This window comes from Cottoperca gobio, chromosome 19 (genome assembly GCF_900634415.1).
Source record: "Cottoperca gobio chromosome 19, fCotGob3.1, whole genome shotgun sequence".
In the NCBI taxonomy this organism is placed as follows: domain Eukaryota; kingdom Metazoa; phylum Chordata; class Actinopteri; order Perciformes; family Bovichtidae; genus Cottoperca; species Cottoperca gobio.
The window spans coordinates 13,709,190-13,730,155 of record NC_041373.1 but is presented as its reverse complement, the minus strand read 5'-3'; the positions used below and the strand labels follow the sequence as shown (position 1 = coordinate 13,730,155).

The 20,966-nt window shown below is 39.6% G+C and overlaps 1 protein-coding gene across 1 annotated transcript in view; it reads left to right on the top strand.

Moving 5' to 3' along the window:
* The window catches only part of LOC115024859 (protocadherin-15-like), a 111,682-nt gene that overhangs the window by 29,443 nt on the left and 61,273 nt on the right, over window positions 1–20,966 (top strand). Inside the window, exons 7-13 of the mRNA XM_029456720.1 lie at window positions 1,429–1,578; window positions 1,675–1,766; window positions 2,007–2,108; window positions 9,025–9,157; window positions 9,720–9,799; window positions 11,821–11,914; window positions 18,846–18,974. Coding sequence (XP_029312580.1) covers window positions 1,429–1,578; window positions 1,675–1,766; window positions 2,007–2,108; window positions 9,025–9,157; window positions 9,720–9,799; window positions 11,821–11,914; window positions 18,846–18,974 — 780 coding nt within the window. The remainder of the gene's footprint in view (window positions 1–1,428; window positions 1,579–1,674; window positions 1,767–2,006; window positions 2,109–9,024; window positions 9,158–9,719; window positions 9,800–11,820; window positions 11,915–18,845; window positions 18,975–20,966) is intronic.

Below are 20,966 nucleotides of genomic sequence, written 5' to 3'. Positions count from 1 at the left end.
TATTTGTTGCTTTTTTTTTCGTAAAGGAGCACAAATGTTATAACGTTCGTGTGCTAAATGAAGCAAAGACCAAGATTATAACAAAAGCCCTGCTGGTGATTTTAAACATGACACGCGTATAATAGAACATACAGTGTTTCCCCTTGGTTTACTGCTTTGGAGGGGTGCTCACCGTGCGACGGGGGGGGGGGGGGGGGGGGGTGGGTTGCGTGCGTGGCTCTGAGAGATTGTGTGCACGTGCGTGACGCGGAGATATTGCGTGCGCGTGCGTGGCGCGGTTTCTATTTAGTTATCCCCTCTCCTTTCTTCCGCTCTGTCGGTGTGTGAGCACGTGTAGGTGTGTGCGCCAGCTGTGAAGCCCCGCCCCTTCGCAAAACGGAGCCGAAGGAGAGAATGTGAATGCGCAAAGTAGACAGTACACAAACTGAAACGTGCACATACATTAGATCAATAGCATAAGCGTTTAGTTTATTTAATAAAAGAGCACATGTGAAAAGTGAGTTGTGCATAAAAAATATATTATTTATTTTGAAATTCGAGAAAAAAGAAAAGAAACACCTTGAATTGTAGTGCCAAGACAATGGTAGGGGAAACACTGACATACAGTATGTTTGTTTTCATTTCATTATAAAGCTGATTTGGCAGCTATGTAATCTGAGACAGCCTGCCCATCTTTGAGTGCTTCTCGTCTCATCATTACAGACACTTTGGAACATTTCGGAAATTGTCAAATTGCAATGTCAATGTTTCTTTTTGCATCTAAAGTCAAAATTGCAATCTTCTGACACGAGTAACTCAACCTTTTTTGGCAATGTGCTTTTTTTGCTTTATGGCCAAGATATATAGAAGGTAGAAAATTGATAGTGCTGTTGTGTCTGTGTAGTTAAATAATAAGATAGCGCCAGCAGGGGGGTTATCTTAGGTTCGGTTAGTAGGAAGACTCTTAGCAAGAAAGTGAACAAGAATATTTCCCAAATTCTTGAACTATTCTTGTAAGAAGTTACTTTGAAGAAACTATAGAGTGTTACACAACATGGAAGGTATTTTAAGTCACAAATGTGTTTTTATCCACATTTTAAGCAGACTTTATATCTAACAAAGGCAGTGGGGAACAGCGATTTGAGTTTTCAGTCGCACCCACAAACGCGTACAAATAAACCCAAAACAGGGATTTAGATTGAACAAAACAAAAACAAACGGAGAACAAGTCTACCTCAAAAGAAACAAGAAAACAAACCGACACTGTCAAGACGTCAAGGACATATTGAGTACACAGCACGCCCACTTCAGGATTCTCAAAAGGTAGCTTTTTGTAGCTCAGCTGAGTGGTACATTTTCTTTTCAAAAGAAGAAACATTTTATTTCTTTGCCCTTGTCAAGAAAAATACAATATAACTTGTTCTTTTCTTTTTCTCTGTGTCTCTGCAGCTTTTAGCATCAGATGGCGTCCAGCAGAGCATTCCGGTTACCGTGACAATAACGGTGTTGGATGCCAATGACAACACTCCGACTTTTGCCAATGTCTCTTACAATGTCAACCTGTTTACTGATATGTTGCCCGGAGAAACTGTGTTACAGGTGCGCACCGTCAAACGCACGTTATGTATTAACAACAGCTCGTATGTGTGGTATGTGTGCAGCATTTGCAATGTGTGTTTGTGTTCATCCTCGCAGCTGGCAGCCGTCGACTCTGATGCGGGGCCCAATGGTCAGATCACCTACCGGATCTTAGCTGGTGACCAGGGACATTTTCATATTGGCAACAGGTGAATATATTTCTCACATTGCAATATTATTTCAATTTTATGTTAAAGTAAAAGTTTGACGTTTTGGGAAACGTGCTTTCTTGCCAAGAGTTAGATGCCACTGTACTCTAAATATGAAGCTACCACCAGCAGCTAGTTAGCCTAGCATAAAGACTGACACCATGGGGAAATTGCTAGCCTGAATCTGTTTGAATAATTTGAGTTCGTATTGATGAGATACCGAATGAACTGTTTTCACAGCACTGGGATCATTACTGTGGCACCAAATGTTGAGCTCACCGTTGGGCGGAGCTACGCTTTGACTGTAGAAGCCATGGACAACGGGCCTGTACCTCAGAGAAGGTAAGGGCTGTCTCTGTCTGCTTCATCGGTCTTTCACTCCGTCTGTCTGGAGCCGAGACTCAAAAGGTCATCAAATTTCACACCCCTTGTCAGACACTCCACAGCCCTTTCCAACTTTCCCTGCCATTTTCTCCATCTGTTCACTCTTTTCAGCCAAAAATATCATGAATTATAGTTTTATATTGGAAAATGGCAGCAAAGGACTGTAAGAGAAGAATGTTGATAATATAAGTGTGAGAAGGAGAGAAGAGGAACACAGAAAGAAAGGTAATGAATGGTGCCTCACTGCTAGTTTACCCTCTTCTTCCGAAACGGAAAGAAAATTATACCGTCTGCATTTCAGAGAAGAGACAATTCTATCAAATAACTGCACAGAGGGAACTAGAATAAATGCCACAGACGGTAAAATAAAAACAATGTAATGCACTTTGGCACTGTCGCATTTTAAAGGATAAGGACTGACTTGATTAAGTGACATTGCTTGATTTCTTTTGTTCTCCCCTGCCTCCTGTTTCCCGTCTCCTGCCCGTCATCTCTCCTTCATGGATTAAATCAATAAGAAGCTATAACTTTCAGCAACTCACAAACTCAGGCTATTCCCCAACTTGGGTTATTTCATGGTAAATGCAGCTGCTCCCAATATATTTTTTTCAATTCTGTGTGTATTGATTAGGTAGCTTAAGTCTGGCAGAGAGCTGTTAAATTGTGAAATTTTAGTTTTTAGCAATTACCGTGCAATATCTCAGAAGAGAAGCAAATCCAGCCCTCGAACCGTTCGCCTGCTGGAACATGGTAAATCTACATTGTTCCACAGATTGATGCTGCAGTGGCAGAGAGTGTGATGCCTTTAGTATTTTTTCACTGCACCATGCCTTAACTAGACTCAGGAAACATCAGAGAACAGGGCCATGTGCATTTGCAGGTTTACCTGAAAAAAAGGGCGCTAACACCTTTTGATACACATAGTCCCTCTTTTTAATTTTCCTTCCAGTTTTCTTGTCTTCATGCATATCATCTAATGCAGAAGAACCATGAGGAAAACTCATATGAAAAATTGGCATCAATGAAAAATAAAAACCGTACAAACTGAGCTACTGTGCCAGAATCAGCAAAAGCCTGTTTGTTTGCTGAAGCTTACTTGGGTGTAGTTCTTTGTGTTTTCCACTCTGGAATAGCTCAACAAAAGGATAAATTAAGACTGCAGTGTCCTTGCAGAAAGGACAAACAAGCCACGTCTTTGCTCTTCAAACAAGAGGCACAGAACAAAAGCAGCGATCAGTTAGAGACACACGGGAACATTTAATAAAGATTATTGTTTGAGGAAAAGGCACAGTGCAATACTGAGGCGACGATCGCTTGTTAGCTAGGCTTGTTCGACAGGCAGTTTGTACAGGTTCATAAAGGCTGAGCAGGCCAATGGGGCATATTCAGGCAGTCACTGAATAGTCAGACCTTTAATTTGAGCTGTCAGTGGCCAACAGTACAGATTTCTGGTCATCAGTCTCCTGATGAACATGTAATCAAATTCAATCAATTCAACTGGCACCTGGTTAAATGTTAGAATATATGAAAGCAGTATGAACGCTTTTGCATATGCCAGTGTGTCCCATCAGCAGTTACCTCCCCTGTGAGCATTTTTTGAACTCCACATTAAACCCCTGCTGCTCTTAGATGTGTTGGTCACTCCAGATAAAAGTGTCCCTGCCTAAATGTAAATGTTAATCTCCCAGAGACCTGCAATGCCAAGCTGACCTGAAAGAGCTCGTGCTGGCAAAGGCAGACTAATTAAAAGAGGACTCCGCCAATTTAGCGTTGACCTTCTAGAACTGTTTCAAAAAAAGAAATGATGCCGCCAAATCAGAGATATTGTTCTTTTCTGTTCTTATGCCACACATTCGTATTCCTTGTCGAAACCTGCCACATATGTTACCCACAATGCAACTCGAACGCGACAGTTCAGATCGGAGATTCAGGTGTGTTAAGCTGAAGAACCTACATTGATGAGAAGTGAAAGCTATTTGGTCGTTCCAGAGCTAAGCCTCCGCCATTTCAAACTGAAGGCGACTACCGTATTATCTAAGAACCTAACGACACCAGTATGACGTCCTGCGTACAAAGTAAAACAAAATTCTTTAGATTCTATCGTCATATATTTACTGCCTCTACGGAAATGGCCTGTGTTGATCAATGAAACATTTTATAAATACGTATACTTCTATAACTAGCAGTGGTTGTCAAAAAATACCACAGGGTGCCCCGGTAGCCGACTTGGTCGAGTGGGCGTCCATGTACATGTACCATGTCCAGCGTTCTGCGTTCAAATCTGACTGCAGCTCTTTGCTTTGCATGTCATCCCCCCGCTCTGTCTGCGTCTATTCTCTTTGGTTCCTCTAGCTTCAAGCAGGATGAGGAGTGGGCTCCAGAGGTCTGTTAAGATCTCTTCAATCTAACTCCACACCTCCAGATTATTTTCTTTTTCAAACTCGTAGTCTTCACTGATATCACTTGAGACATGTTTATCAGTACCCTTTTAACGCTTCATGACTTCTGTTAAAAGCTGCACTTTAACACACTGCAAAGACAATAGCTGATGGGTCAGTCATTGGGTGAGTTTGCTAAATGTGTTAGGCTGAAGAAGCAGTCATAGAGCTATGATCAATAGTTACGAGATGCAGAGATGTCCTGAACAGGTCTTTCAAGAATCCTTGCACTTAGCCAATTCTCGCTGGTGTGCCCAAATATTTTTGCACATCCACACACTCTAATTAATGCAGCAGAAGGCTCGCAGTGTGAAGCCTGGCTGTTTTGATCGGCCCCAATACTGATCGTTTGGTTCAGCCCCGGGACATCTCTAATTATTAAAAAAATAATAATTGAATGCTCTGAAATATATCTTGGCATCTTGGACACTCAAAAGTCAAAGCTTTATGAAAGCACACTAATTAGATTTGCTCCAACAGTTGACTTGTGGACTGTCCTCAGATTTACCCAAACTGAATCCATCTACTGTGTCTAATAAATCAATCCAGTTTCATGAAACAGATGGTACCTCAAGTGTAAAACAAAAACTATTATCATGGCTTAAGTAAAAACAAGAAAACTCCAAGGCACACTTTTTTTAAACAATTAAAATGCCTTTATTGTAATGGCATAGTTAGACCTAAAAACAAACTCTGAAGCATTTTGGCATTTGAATTGTTTAAAAAGAGAGTGCCTTGGAGTTTTCTTGTGATTTATGCGTCCACATGTATCTTTATCCAAAGATACCTTAAGCAAACAAATTTTGAGTCCACGAAGCATTCTTACCCAAGCATTTTTTATAATGATTTACTTTTCACTTGTGACATAGATTGCTCTCTCCAACAATGTTTATCAGTCATAAAAACTAAAATTGCCTCCCCACTAGCTGGAGCCATGTCGTTGCCAAATCAATACAGAATGTGAACCATTGCAGATTGGGGTGGTTCCAGTGATTGGCCTACAGATTGGCCCCAAATTTCCCCAGACCCCTGTTTATCTCAGCTGAAAACATAACCCACATAGCAAATCAATATCCATCTTTGCTACATGATTTGTTAAAACTATGGGTCAGGACCCAAAATGAGCTCTGTGTCCTCTTGCTGGTGGGCGCCAACGAGACATGAGTGACAGCATATTTTAATGACTTTGGATATCAGCTCAGTGTTACATCTTCATGTTAGTGGTCCGGGACTGTTGAAGAACCCTTGAGATACGTGTTTCATTCAGATTAGAAGTGCTTTTGCATGGCCTAGATAGATGCACCCCAGAATACTGAAAACAGCTTATGCTCGGGGGGTCTCATTTATACTTTCATCAAACTGTAGGGTGAGAGAGAGAAAAGAGGGCATCACCAGAGAGAACAGATGAGATGTTAGATAAATAACTAGATAGAGATCAAGATAAAGAAGTCATTTTGTACCTTAAGAGGCATCTTGTAAAATATGGAGGTGGTACAAAGTCATTGTTTTGCAAGTCGCGAGCAGTGTTACTTGGAAAAATGAGTAACACTTTCTATGAAGATGACATTCATAGTGAATTCTAATTCTTAATGACAACACAATGCTTTCGGATGCACTATAACATTACAGATTTGATTTATAGTGAATTATAACTTTCCTATGGATGCTCTTGACTAGTTCTAAATAAGGGTGGTGATGGCCTAGTGGCTAGTGGTATGGCTTCCAAATACAATACTAGATGGTTGTGAGTTCAATACCAGGGTGCCACCATTGTGCACCTGAGCAAGGCACTTAACCATGAGTTGCTCCTGTAATGTAAAAGGTTGACACGGGGCCTCTAATACGTTATGAGTTCATAAGCTCACCTATACACACCTGTACAATCAACTGTAGTAAGGACTCGTAGTATACTACAATAGTCCTAAATTTATGATACTGCAGAAAGTCCCAAAAGAAACAAAAACGGGTGATTCCCGATTGTCGATTTACCATTAGCTAACTGTTGGCAAGCCATCTAAGAACAAAACAAAGTGTAAATAAGACAACTTTGCAGCACTTGGTAGAGGCTGATTGGGTCCCAACACCTCCACCTGTGAGCCAAGCTTCCGAAACCCCTCTCACCAAACCCTCCATCAATAACAGTAGTAGTAATATGATAAATAGTAGTAGTAAAAGTGCCACTTCTACTATTCAGACAGACCAGTATAGTTACAGTTACCAAGTCAATGTTTTTATTAACAGCAGAAACATTAGACTGCTGCGTGCCTACCACTCAGTTAATTTATTATGCATCTGATGTGCAAGTTGTTATTTGTATGTACAAACATTTGGGGTTGTGTTGAGTGCATCTGTACTGTACGAGTAGGAACAGTTTTATATACAACCTATGAAATGGATAATGCATATTAAATCAAAAAGAACGAATTGCCTTCTGGTAGACAGAGTTTTAGGAAAACTAGTCCCCAGCTACAGTAGAAAGCATAACTGAACAATCTCCAGTCCCTCAATCGGTTTTCATCAATAATGCCATCTGAATTGTTTTAATAAAACACTGGCTTTCACTTTCTCTGGCAGCTTACATTTTCCCAGCCTTTTATCTATTTATGTATTTATTTATTGTTGTGAACGTAAACGGATTTTGTGGGCTATTGTTTATACCCGAGGTTCTTTGGCTTTTTCAGTCGATGAGCCAGTTTGAGTGGAGTTAATCTGTCCCGGCTGAAACTCAGCTTTCTCGCCGAGTAGGAACACAAACTAAACCCCCTGCGGTTTCTAAACATCACTCTTGTCATGTGGAGGCAACTGGGAAATGGGAATAATTGGTCCTTTTTCGAACCCGTTAGTTATGACCAACTTGACAAAACTTAAGATTGGAATTGTACTATCAAGTTACAAGGCTAGGGTGATAAGGTCTTTCTCCCTAATGTGACACTTTAGTGAGCCACTGTTGTGTGTGTATATGAAGCAGCATCAGGCATTAAAACTTTCTTTGATAAGGCAGGAGGGGAAATATTGTAACATATCTAAAGCCTCACTGACCCGGTGGTCAATGCAAACTCATGCTGCGCAGCCAAACACTGTCAAACTCAAACCTTTATTTTAAATCAAGTGACGATCCGGAAACTTTCCAAGATACCAAACAGGGATAAATAACTTATGACAAAGAGATAGTTTTAATATTGCCGCACAATATTACATAAGTCAATTTGGAGCGCTGTCCTAGTCTTTCCTTTTAATATCATCTACATTAAGGATCCAGCACCCAGTATTCAAGGTGTTATCGTGAGTAGAGCATATTGTGAAATTCATAATGCAATACAATAACTCATATTCCCATGTGATGGCTCTTGTCTATTGTCAAAAGTCTGAACAACCTGATTAAGTATAAACAGTATATTCCCCACTACAAGAGTGTCGAGTGTGATTATGTTTCTAACTTTAAAGCTACTTAACGGTGAAAAGGTGACAAGTTAAGTGGCTTTTGATAAAATACATGAATATTAAATGCAATATATTATACGATTTCTTCTTGACCTCTGTGGAGAAGGTGCAAGTTGTTTTTCTTTAGGTATGAAATGAATCTTAATAGGTCCGAGGGTACATTTACTCAATTAATTCATTTTATTCTTCCTATTTATCAATGCAAATTTGGATATATATATATATATATATATATATATATAAATCAAGAAAGTTTTTTTTCCCACAAAGTATCCTGTGCTATTGTGTTCCCCGACAGTGGAGACTTTTATTTTGAAGTCCTTGTTAAGAGTCCCAGCTCTCTTACACGACACACTGTACTTAATAGTCATCTGCACAATAACATCCAGCATTCATTCTTAATATTACTAACTCTAATATGATATTAAAGCTCTATGTGTTCTGGTGGGAATAAAACTGCCCTAACAAGACAAAGACATACTTTTAAATAAAGTGAATGAATAATGTTTTCTCTGAGTAAAACGGCATCAGCCTCGACATTAATGAATCATTGAAACAGCGGGATAAGTTGGTCGAAATGCACAATAGAAACGTTAAGCCCCGCAAAAAGATTTGTAAAAGCCCGGCATCAGAGCCCTGTCTCTTTGCCACTCACAGTGCTGTTGACTTCCCGCTCTTATCGATTAGTTAAGCACAGCATGAAGTACAATGAAATAAACACTGGCCAGCCACTCTTAACTTAAATAATAGACCGTTCACCGTCTCTGACACTGCTTTTTCAACCCCTATCCTCTTGTGCTGCCCTCCAGCTCTTCTCTGACACTTTTTCTCTTCTCACCCCTCTCCAACATTTCTCTGCTACTACTACTCCTTTTTCTGCGTCTCTCTTACAGGCAGTTTCTTTATCTGTCTTTGTAATCTTCCCTCTGTTTTATCCGCCTTACCCCCATTCTCTTCTTCTCATTCTCTCTCTCTCTCTCTCTCTCTCTCTTTAGGTCATCCATTACGACGGTGTATATTGAAGTTTTGCCCCCAAACAACCAGAGTCCTCCACGCTTTCTCAGGCAACAGTACAACCTGGAGATCAGCGAAGCTATGAGGACTGGAGCTACACTGCTTAATCTGCAGGTACACTCTCGCCCCCCTCTCTGTCACACACGCGCACACACACACACACACACACACACACACACACACACACACACACACGTACACTATGTACCAGCGCTTTTCACCTTCACAGCTCCTCCTTACAGATGATCTCAGCTATCCCATTCAGAGTAGCAGAAGATAGATGTTTCAGACGTTTATCTTCTACGTTTCGCAAACATTTCTTTTAGCTATATCAACCATTTATCCATTACTTTACATTACTTTTATTTGAACTGTATTCATTACTTTAACAGTTTCAGCTTCTATTCTCAATTGCTAATGTTTTTCACAAATGTTTCTAATATCAATCACAATGTTAAAGAGTTACAGCTGACTCAATATGTGTTTTTTTTCTAATCTAATTGTTATTCCTATATCTTTCTAATTATTTGAGCTGAACTCTTTCCACATAGCCCCTCACAACTACAGAATTACTTCCTGGTTGGAAGTCGCTGATGTACAATACATAGAAATGTCAAATGTTCTGATAAGAGCGTATGTGTGTTAATGTATTGTGGGTCATTGTGTACTTCTTAAGGCAGTCGATCGGGAAAGGGACCCCATCACCTACGAAATCCACAGTGGAGATGCCCATGGACATTTTGCACTAAAGCAGAAGTAAGCACACACACACACACACACACACACACACACGCACACGCACACGCATTTCATCATGTTTGATGCATATACGGACTCTGAGGGCTTTTGTTGTATTTATTCATTTATTGCTCATTAAAAATGCATTTCTTATGCTGGGGTAAGATCCTATCTACATTTTCTATCTACAGAGACAAGGCAAGAGAGAAACAAAGGAGAATATGGCGGAAGACTGCAAGACAAGGGGCATAGGAGAGGGAAGAACAGGGAGAGGAAGAGATAAGAGAGCAGGGCAAAAGATGGATATATGGTGGAGAGAGCTGGGAAGGAAACGATTAACAAGAGTGGCGAACAAATTGCTATTTAGAATGAAAGAAAAGGATGAAGTTAAGGAGCCCCCTGTAATTCATAATAGCAAAGATTAAAAAGACTTTAATTACTGCATTGTAGGGGTATCTAGTGGGTTCTGTCGGAAATTGTGAAATCTTCCAATATGTGCCAACATTTTCCTGTGCCTCAGCTGTGCTTTGTGCATTATGGCACTATGAGGACAAGCCAAGTTGTTATTTTTCACCACACAATTGTAACATGTTGTGCCTCTCATACTGGCACAGGATGGAGGGGTTTTCATTGCTTAGGTGTAGAATTTAACTCTCAAATACTCTTATTTGCCCATTTTACAAGGTGGCTGCCATTGATGGAACACACACTTATGTTAAAAAGATTTAGAGTGGTTTAATACATTTATAAAAGGGCCACCATCAGTACGCGACTCAAGTGATGAGCTTTGAGGAGGTTTATCACCATTTGTTTATGAATACATTTTAATCATAAATAATGGGTTTTTATTATAGGTCCTCCACGCGAATGCTGTAGCAGATGTTCGGTTTTAGAGCATGTGGAGAAAATGTGTCAAAATGTGCGCTGTTATTGAGGGAAAAAAAGACAAAGTGAATGTGTGTGAAGATGTTAAATGGTCTACTCGAAGGAAAGATGTAAAGTATTTTTTTTTTCTAAACAAGTGTTTCATGTATATTTATAGATAATTCATGAAAAGCGAACTCTGTGAAGTCACGTTTATACACACACACACACACACACACACACACACACACACACACACACACACACACTGTCAATATTTAGAGAAAATGTGCATTTCAGATGGTTTCTAATTCATGAAAGTAGTTTATATTAAAAACACTTCAATCATTATGTAAATCTTCACTTGGCAATGTATAAAGTTTAGTCAATCAACAGCAACATCAAAGGTTTGTGCTGGTTTTGATTGGTCAGAAGTCTGAGACAGGGTGCACTGAAGCTGTTGATCTTCCAGAGTAGATCTTTACTTATGCGTTGATCATTTGCCCTTAAATCTGACTTTTATCTCTTTGCTTCTGTTTGGACATGTTTGATTACTGACTTGTGCTCAATGAGCAACATGAGTCTGAGATTATATGACTAGGGAACCAAACTAATAATTCACACTTGTGGTTTAAAAAAAATAATTATTCAAGGAGCTGGTCCTAAGACCTAAAGTAAAGGCAGTGAATGTGAAATTAATCAGTGTTCTGATTCAGATAAGATCTTACTGTAGTTTTAAAGTATTTTGCATATAAACTCTTTATTTTTTGATAAGTAATGTAAGAAGTGTTTTTTGAGGCTTACATATAATCCCAGTAATAAGCGTCTCGGTGTTGAGGCTTTTATGCTTATCAGTGTTTGCAGTTGTCTGAAACGTTTTTATCTAAAATTGTGTAAATAAAGAGGAATTAACATTTCAATAAAACATAACAGGTGTGCACATGTTCCCCATGATCCAGAGTTATCATAGGATCTAAAAGGGCTGGAAGTATCAGCATGAGAATGATCCACAAGGTTAAAATCCTCGGACTTGTGTGAATGAAACGAACACGACTCCACATTTCTGTTCTGCTGCGTTTGCTCTTCTTGGTCCTGTGTTTTTATTTGTATTGTACTTGATCCATGTTAAGCTCATGCCTCGGGGGTTAACCTGACTCTGTGTGTTTTTTCTTCAGTTCAGGGTATTTGGTGCTGTACAAGCCTCTGGACAGGGAGTCTCTGGATTATTATACCCTGGTGGTCACAGCCTCAGACGGACACCCAGATGGGGTAAGAAACCGAGCTGTACTGCACAGATTACTGCTCGTCTTTACTTGTTTCACGTCCCCAATGGAATTAAATGGAGCGGCTGCCAGGGGGAAACTAAATCCTTCACAGTAAAATGCCACGAACAACAGCTGTGGCGTTTTGTGAAATTTCAGAGGCAATTTTAGTTTAAAAAAAAAAAACCCATCTATTCACTAACAATAGTAATCATAATAACCAAGCCAAAATGTGTTTGTAACAATCAATTTGAAACCAATATGAATATTTAAAAAAATACAGACTCTGGTCCCATAATCCTGAGCGGAATAATACATTTAGAAAATGCATGGGCAGAGAAAGAGCATAACAAATTACTACCTGGAAAACAAATAATCTTTGGTTTAAATGAGGCTCGTCTGGCCTTTACAATTTTGATGGTAAGACCTTAAAGAGTAACTTCACACCTCCTGAAAAATCTTGAAACAGGCAGTGTAACCAGCTGAGGGACTGGACAGAGGCAACAGGCTGTGTCTGTTCAAGTCCTTACCAGATCAGCAGTTTTCTTATTTGCCAACTGGAACCTAAAAATCCTGCAAACTGCCAATCACTTTATTCTCGAGTGCAAAAAATGTGTAGCTAGTGTTATTTTTCAACTGAAAGAGACAAGAGGACATTTAAATGGTCTCTTAATTGTTTTGCCATTTCATTGCGGAGGAAGCACTTAAAACTATACTCCCAATACTCCTATACTCTTAACTAATCAACTCATCTTTACTCCACCGCAAGAGCTTTTTCTCTAAAGATGGAGCAGTGCCCTTCTTCACTTTCTCTCTAACCTAATTGATCTTAGGTCATCAGAGTGTATCTCTCCTTTTGTGTTCTTCCCACGCTTCCTTTTTAAAAGTCAGATCTTCAGTTGCTCTCACATGAAAGAAATGAAGACATTGGATGGAGTCCCCCCCTGCCGTCCCCTGCCGTCCCCTGTTTCCTCTTCCTCTTCTCCTCTGGCTTTCAACAATTTCCCTTTCTAGATTCTCCTCTCTTCTACCCCCTCATTATCCATCTATTAGTCTATTAAAATAATCTTTTCTCCTTTCCTATTCTTCACTGACACCCCTCCCCCATGTGTGAATTAAAGCAAAAAAAGGCCTTGGTTTAAGGCCCCTCTTAGGAGAGAACTTGCTGATTTGAATACTCTGACCTTCTCTCACACACACATTCACACACAATATGAAGGGAGAGAACAAGTGGGGGGAGTTTAAAGAGCGTGAGGAAGGAAGAGAGATGTGAGAGGTGTTCAGTGGGCCCTTATTACGTTAACAATTGTACCGTGTGTAAAGGAGTCTTGACACATACATACTCACAGACATGTAGACGTATACTTAGTCAATTGCTCTCTGGACCTTGACAATTAGTGTATTATCTTTGTGCCCCAAGGGTCTTTAAATCTAAAATGGATAAAAGTAGTTTGGACATTTTTCTGCTTAAAACTTCATTACATTTTGAATGAGCACAGAGAGAGGGGAGTTGTATGAGAGAGGAACGGATATAAGCTACACAGACAGAAGGGAAGACAAGGAAAGAGAGAAATAGAAAAAGGAGAAGCAAAGATTGGGGTTGTGTCACTTATACAAGCCCATTAATCAGCATCACTAGAAAGGCCTTGGGTTGTCTTCATATGCGTGCACACACACACACACACACGTCCGTGTCCCCTATTATTAAATGTCCCGTTGTGAGAGTGTCAGACTACAAAGTGCCTAATTGGCTATTTGGCCAGTGAATCCATCATACTGCCACAGATTGAGCACCCTACAAGCTGGTGAAGCAATCCAGCTATACTGTAAGGACAGTGTGCATTGTTCTACTTTGGTGTAGCAATTGTGCTGTAGTCAAATGGACTGTACAGTATGGTACTGGCTCTGTGGGCCAGCTAATGCTTTTGCCGTTATATACGGTGTAAACAAGCGTTTCTGTAGCTACATTATGCCTCGTTCACACTACACAACTTTAGCCCTGAACTTGATCTATTGTCATCCAGTGCAACAATGTGGCTGACTGATGTGTTATCATGTTTGCAACACTTTTCTATCAAATCAAATGTATTTATATAGCCCAATATCACAAATTATACATTTGTCTCAGTGTGCTTTACAGACTGTACAGGTTACGACACCCTCTGTCCTTAGACCCTCGCATCGCACAAGGAAAAACTTCCTAAAAGAAACCCCATAATTAAAGGGGGAAAAATGGAATTAACCTCAGGGAGAGCAACTGAGGAGGGATCCCTCTCCCAGGACGGACAGACGTGCAATAGATGTCGTGTGTAAAGGATAAACAACATAGTACAAATACAACATTTGACAGAAATTATGTGTTGAAAAAGAGAAAGTATGGATGAATCCAGGAAAATGTCAAAAAGACTTCCCGGTGTCCAGCAGGACCAGGGCAGCAGGCGCAGCCACGATTCCTGATCCTGATGTAAACTTTATCAGTGGCAACCTGCCACATCAAAGACACAGAAACTCTGGGGATGGGCAAACCTGAGCCAGCCCTAACTATAAGCTTTATCAAAAAGGAAAGTCTTTAGCCTGCTCTTAAATGTGGAGAGGGTGTCTGCCTCCCGAACACAAACTGGAAGCTGGTTCCACTGGAGAGGAGCTTGATAGCTGAAGGCTCTGGCTCCCATTGTACTCTTAGAGACTCTAGGAACCACAAGTAACCCTGCAGTCTGGGAGCGCAATGCTCTAGTTGGTTTATAAGGTACTATGAGATCTTTAAGATATGCTGGAGCCTGACCATTAATTGATTTGTAAATCAGGAAGAAGGATTTTGAATTCTATTCTGTATTTTACCGGAAGCCAGTGCAGAGCAGAAAATACAGGAGTAATATGATCCCGTTTCCTAGTTCTTGTCAATACACGTGCCGCTGCATTTTGGATCAGCTGAAGAGTCTTAAGCGACATTTTGGGACAACCTGATAACAATGAGTTGCAGTAATCCAGCCTTGAAGTAACAAATGCATGGATTAGTTTTTCTGCATCATTTTGAGACAGGACGTGTCTTATTTTTGCAATGTTACGTAGATGAAAGAAGGCAGTACTTGAGATTTGTTTTATGTGGGAGTTAAAAGACAGATCCTGATCAAAGATGACGCCAAGATTCCTTACAGTGGTGCTGGAGGCCAAATTAATGCCATCCAGAGCTTCTATGTCATTAGAAAATGCGTTTCGGGCCAAGTATAATAACTTCAGTTTTGTCTGTGTTTAACATCAAAAAGTTGCTAGACATCCAAGTTTTTATGTCTTTAAGGCATGCTTGAAGTTTAGCCAATTGATTGGTTTCGTCTGGTTTAATTGATAGATATAATTGGGTATCATCCGCATAACAATGAAAGTTTATAGAGTGGTTCCTTATAATATTTCCCAAAGGAAGCATATATAAGGTGAATAGAATCGGTCCAAGTACAGAACCCTGCAGGACTCCAAGACTGACTTTGGCTGTCATGGAGGATTTATCGTTAACACATACACATTGAGATCACTCAGATAAATAGGACTTGAACCAGCTTAGTGCGGTTCCTTTTATGCCTACACAATGTTCCAGTCTCTGTAGTAGAATGTCCTGATCAACAGTGTCGAAAGCAGCACTGAGGTCTAACAAGACAAGAACAGAGACAAGTCCTTTGTCTGATGCCAATAGAAGGTCATTGGTAACTTTCACCAGTGCCGTCTCTGTGCTATGATGAACTCTAAATCCAGATTGAAAAACCTCAAATAAACTATTATTATGTGAAGAGATTAATTCTGTCTCTAATAATTATAATTTTATGGTTAAAGAAGCTCATGAAGTCGTCACTACCGAGAGATATAGGAACAGAAGGCTCTGTAGAGCTGTGGCTCTCTGTCAGCCTGGCTACAGTGCTGAAAAGAAACCTGGGGTTGTTCTTATTTTCTTCTATTAAGGAAGAGTAATAAGCTGCTCTGGCATTACGGAGAGCCTTCTTATACGTTTTAAGATGATCTAACCAGACTAAACGAGATTCTTCCAATTTAGTGGAACGCCATTTACTTTCAAGATTTCTCAACTTTTGTTTTAGTTTGCGGATTTGTAAATTAAGCCATGGAGCTTTCTTTTTCTGTTTTATGATCTTCTTCTTTAGAGGAGCGACAGAGTTGAGTGTTATTCGCAGTGAGGCTGCAGCGCTATCAACAAGATGATTAATTTGGGAGGGACTAAAGTTAGCATTGGAGTCCTCCGTTATATTGATATTGAGTCCTGGTATTGAATTAAGTACTGATGGAATCACTTCCTTAAATTTAGTCACAGCACTTTCAGATAGACATCGAGCGTAGGATATTTTGTCTACTGGCTTGTAGTCCAGTAACAGGACTTCAAAAGTTTTAAAAACAAATCGTCTGATAAAAGAGGATTATGTGGACACACTGATAAACTTTCAATTTCAACACCATATCCCAGAACAAGGTCCGGAGTGTGGTTTAAACAATGAGATGGTTCATGTACATTCGGACTGAACCCAATTGAATCTAATATTGAGATAAAGGCATTATTAAGGCTCACTATCAACATCCACATGAATATTAAAGTCACCTACAATAATGACTTTATCTGTTATCTGGATTAAACTTGATAAGAATTCAGATAGAAATTCAGAATACGGACCAGGAGGGCGGTACACAGTAACAAATAAAACTGGCTTTATTGTTTTCCATGTTGGGTTTGAGAGCGTAAGAACAAGGCTTTCAAAAGAGTTATAGTTTAGTTTAGGTTTAGGATTGATCAAGAGGTTTGAGTCAAATATGGCCGCAACTCCACCTCCTCGGCCAGTACCTCGAGGAATGTGAGTATTAATATGACCAGGAGAAGTGGATTAATTTAGACTGACATATTCTTCATGTCTCAGCCAGGTTTCAGTGAGACAAAATAAATCAATCTTATTATCTGATATTAAATCATTTACCAATCCAGCTTTCGTTGATAAAGATCTGATGTTTAATTTGACATTTAATTTTTCGATTTAGTTGCACTTTTGCAGCGGTGGTGTTTATTTTTATTAGGTTTTCATGTATAACTCCTCTTCTGTTAACCATAGATTTGATTAATTTCAATGGTCGTGAGGCAGACACAGTCACTATGGGGATTTGAGTGGGCAGATTTCTATAGAATCAATTAATTGTTTTCACAGGATTTGAGGGCAACGAGTGAAATATTTCCAGGTGTATCTTTTAATTGCTGGAGGTAATTGAGGGGAAAGACACCCTGAGTTTGTGAAACTGGCCATGTTTTTTGTTTTTAAACTGGCAGACATCAGTTGTTCCCCTTCTACCACAAGTGGTTGCTGAGCAGTTTTTAAGACAGGCAGGGTTTTTCCCTGCTGAAAGTGAGACTCAAACAGAGCCAAATTTTACATTTTACTCAAAAGGACATAAATCCACAGCACTGACTTTTTAAGCTTTTGCCACCCACTGTTCTACCACAGGATGCTAGCACAACATAAGACAGCTAGTACTATGAAAAGTCAAATGAAGATATAATATATTTATGTATTTGATAGTTGCTCATTGCTAACTTGGAAAGTAATCCAGGCACCACGCATGGTAGAATATACATTTGAAACCTTAAGAATATGGTGTGTCCATATTATATTTGGGTGGGTGGACAACTTTGGCAGGTGGCCATGATATCAGCAAGATAATAAACTGTGAGATGTGCGCTTATCGGAAAATGATGTGCTTAGATCCCCCCCGACACAAAAGGAGTGTTCTGCCTCTCCTCCTGTGTGTGTGCGTGCATGTGTGTATGTGTGTGTGTGTGTTTTTGTTATATCGGGGGCTCATTCTACTTTACATATATTGGCATTTGGATAAACTGTTTTGTCAACTGTGAGCTCTTAACCTCAAATGACTTGCATCACTGTGCGCCCTGCCAACCTCAATAGCCTGTTGTCACCCCTGTGATTGTCACTCTCCCACACACACTTCTTTTTCTCCTTTCATTCCTCTGTTGAGAATCAGTTAGCTTTCACTCATTTTCCACCTCCTCCCAGTTCTTTCTTCAAAAGTCAGATCTTTGATCTCTCTCTCTCTCTCTCTCTCTCTCTCTCTCTCTCTCTCTCTCTCTCTCTCTCTCTCTCTCTTGCTCTCTGTCTCTCTCTTGCTCTCTGTCTCTCTCTTTGTCTCTTGCTCTGTCTCTAACTTGCTCTATCTTGCTCTCTCTCTCTCTCTCTCTCTCTCTCTCTCTCTCTTTCTCTCTCTCTCTCTCTCTCTCATGAAAGTCAAATTAAGAAATGGTTGACCTCTTACCATCTTCTCTTTCTTTCCTAGTCCTCCTCACTTTCTCTGTAAAAATGTTTTTTACATTTTACAATTAATCCCCTCCAAATATTCACAAATATGCTTTAATATATTAGGTTTCATTTATTTTCCATCTTTGTTGTTGCAGATTTTTTAACTAAACAATTCAAACCAACTGAGATGCCATAGAAGGGGTCTTTCTTTGACCCCATCGCTACCATTCTTAAGTCATTTTTACATATTTTTTAATAATGCATATCTTAACCACACACATTGCTTTTTATCATGGCAAGAGAGAGTGCAAAGGGGACCATTGGTGAACAGCTTTTAGAGTAGACAGTTGTTAGAAGCACAAAGAGATGGGACCGCCAGAGTGCAGCTAGATAACAACAAAATGGGCTCTTTAGTTTGTTACATAAGGGAGCTTTTAGTAAGAGGGACAGATAGACTAAGTAGGTAAAATCAAACCTCTTTGAAATATGAAGATGGATTCATTCTGTGTACTCTGATAATCCATCACATAAAAAAAAAAAAAACTTTCTGACGCTATTCAAACATGTTAAATGGAATACAAAAAATCTGCTTCAGATGTCGTCTGAACCTGAGTCGTAACACCAATGTGTGTGTTTGTGTGTGTGTAGACCTCCACTGCAACGGTGAACATTGTGGTGACAGATGTTAATGACAACGACCCGCTGTTCGATTCTTCACTGCCAGTAAACCTCACAGTCATCGAGGAGCAGGATAACGCCTACGTTGGACAGGTCAAGGTAAGAAGATGCACACACACACACACACATACACTTACACAAGCAGCACACAGCCTCCCCTCACCTTGCTACTCACTACGTGTTCTTAATTACATTTTGATGTCCTCACTATATGTAGTTTTTACAAATGTTTATATGAGACCACGTGTTTGTCTGCTAATGTGTTCATTAAGCGCACATTCACGGCTGTGTATTTGTTTTTTAGCTTTATTTGTGCTTTTTCTTGCACTAATCCTTTGATATAATGATGTGTCATGAAGAAAAAAAATCCAATTTAGATTACATTTGATCTCATTGTGTCAATAGATTGCACTTGTCTCGGTTATTTCTCTTGTGGTGTAGATGGACTTGTTTGAACACACATTTCACACAACTCTTTTTGTATATAAGGACCTTAAGAGAAAGACACTTTTAACCTCATAGGACTCCTCTACATTTCTTTGTCTTCCCCTTTGCAGCCTCTTACCACACGTTCAGACACACATGCAGCACAAAAAGATTAAAGAGGCTCTAATTAAATTCTGCTCTTATAATCTTTTACAATGGGGAACAGTGATCACTAACGTAACTCTGTAAACCTAGGTAGCTATGTAATTAGTGCTATACTTGGAGGACTGTGTGTGCGTGCATGCATGTGTTTGTGTGTGCGTGTGTGCGTGTTTGTAGGTGTACAGGATACCTGGAGTTGAGAGAATGGTGTGTGAGGACCGTGTCTATCTGGGTTCAATATTTTTCTCCCTATTTTAACTATTACTTTGTAGAAATGATTCACTCCCTCGTTCCCAGGAAAATGAAACGTAGAACTGCAGAATATTAAACCTAATTCATTTTTTTATGTTTCTTTAAAATCGCAATTCCCACTCTTCAATCCGATTGTCTGTGTGGAAATAGCGGTTCATCAAGGACAAACATAAATGTAATTGTATATTAGGGACAATATAGGATTTAATCGCGGATCGCAAATAAAAAAAACACTCAATAACTTGATCGTGGTGAATTTCTATTTTATGGATAATCGTGAATATCCTCAAATAAGTAAGTTGAAAAGCTGTTTAGCTTTCTGTCATGGTAGAGAAGTGAAACATAGAGCCTGATTTAAAAACAATATTATCACGTAAGAAAGAACAGAATCACACAATGTTGCTATTTTATTTTATTTATTTATTCTGGGAGACTTTATCATTTATGATTACCTTATACACATGCAATACACATATTTACTTCTTAACATAAATGTAAGGTAAAGTGATTCCAGTATGTTTTATCTTTTACTGTATATCGCAAAGACTAAATAAATAGAAGTCTGCAAGAAATATACTATAATGTAAAAAAAAACACGTATAGCACATGTATAAGTAACGTGATCTTTTCTCAGCACTGTGGGATTTCACCTGCGTCCACACCCTCGTCTCCACTTACCACAAAGACTCCTGGACTCCTTCCACGCCTAATAACTGACTCGTGTGTTCCTCAGACAGGGGTCATGGGTAAATCGGACACCTTGATAGGCTCTGATCTTTAAAGATGCTCCCTCGGTTGGTTAATTCATAGCCTTTGTACACCGGTGTCAGGGGGTCTTTAATCAGTCTGACACTTTGCCAGGTTCTAAATGTTAATCATGCTTCTTTGCTTGAACAATAGGACTACTCCTGAGATAAATATATGGCCCTTGAACAGCCATCTCTAGGACTTTGAGTCTTACTTTTAACAGGTTCCACCGTTAAAAGCTCAATACCTTTTTTTTCTTATTTGTACAATGTGGCACTATTCCAACCTCATAAACCCAACCGTTCATGCAAAGCATTACACATTTCACCGGTGTTATTTTACTTCTTGCACTCCTTTTGGACATGTTCCAAATTCAACATCCAAAGTCCCACCCTAATCTTTAAGAGAGGGCACTTGAAAGTATTCCAATCCTGAACTTCCTCCCTCTCATAGACCCTCGGATATTTTCCAAATCAAAACAGACGGCGTGATCCCTCAGCGGGC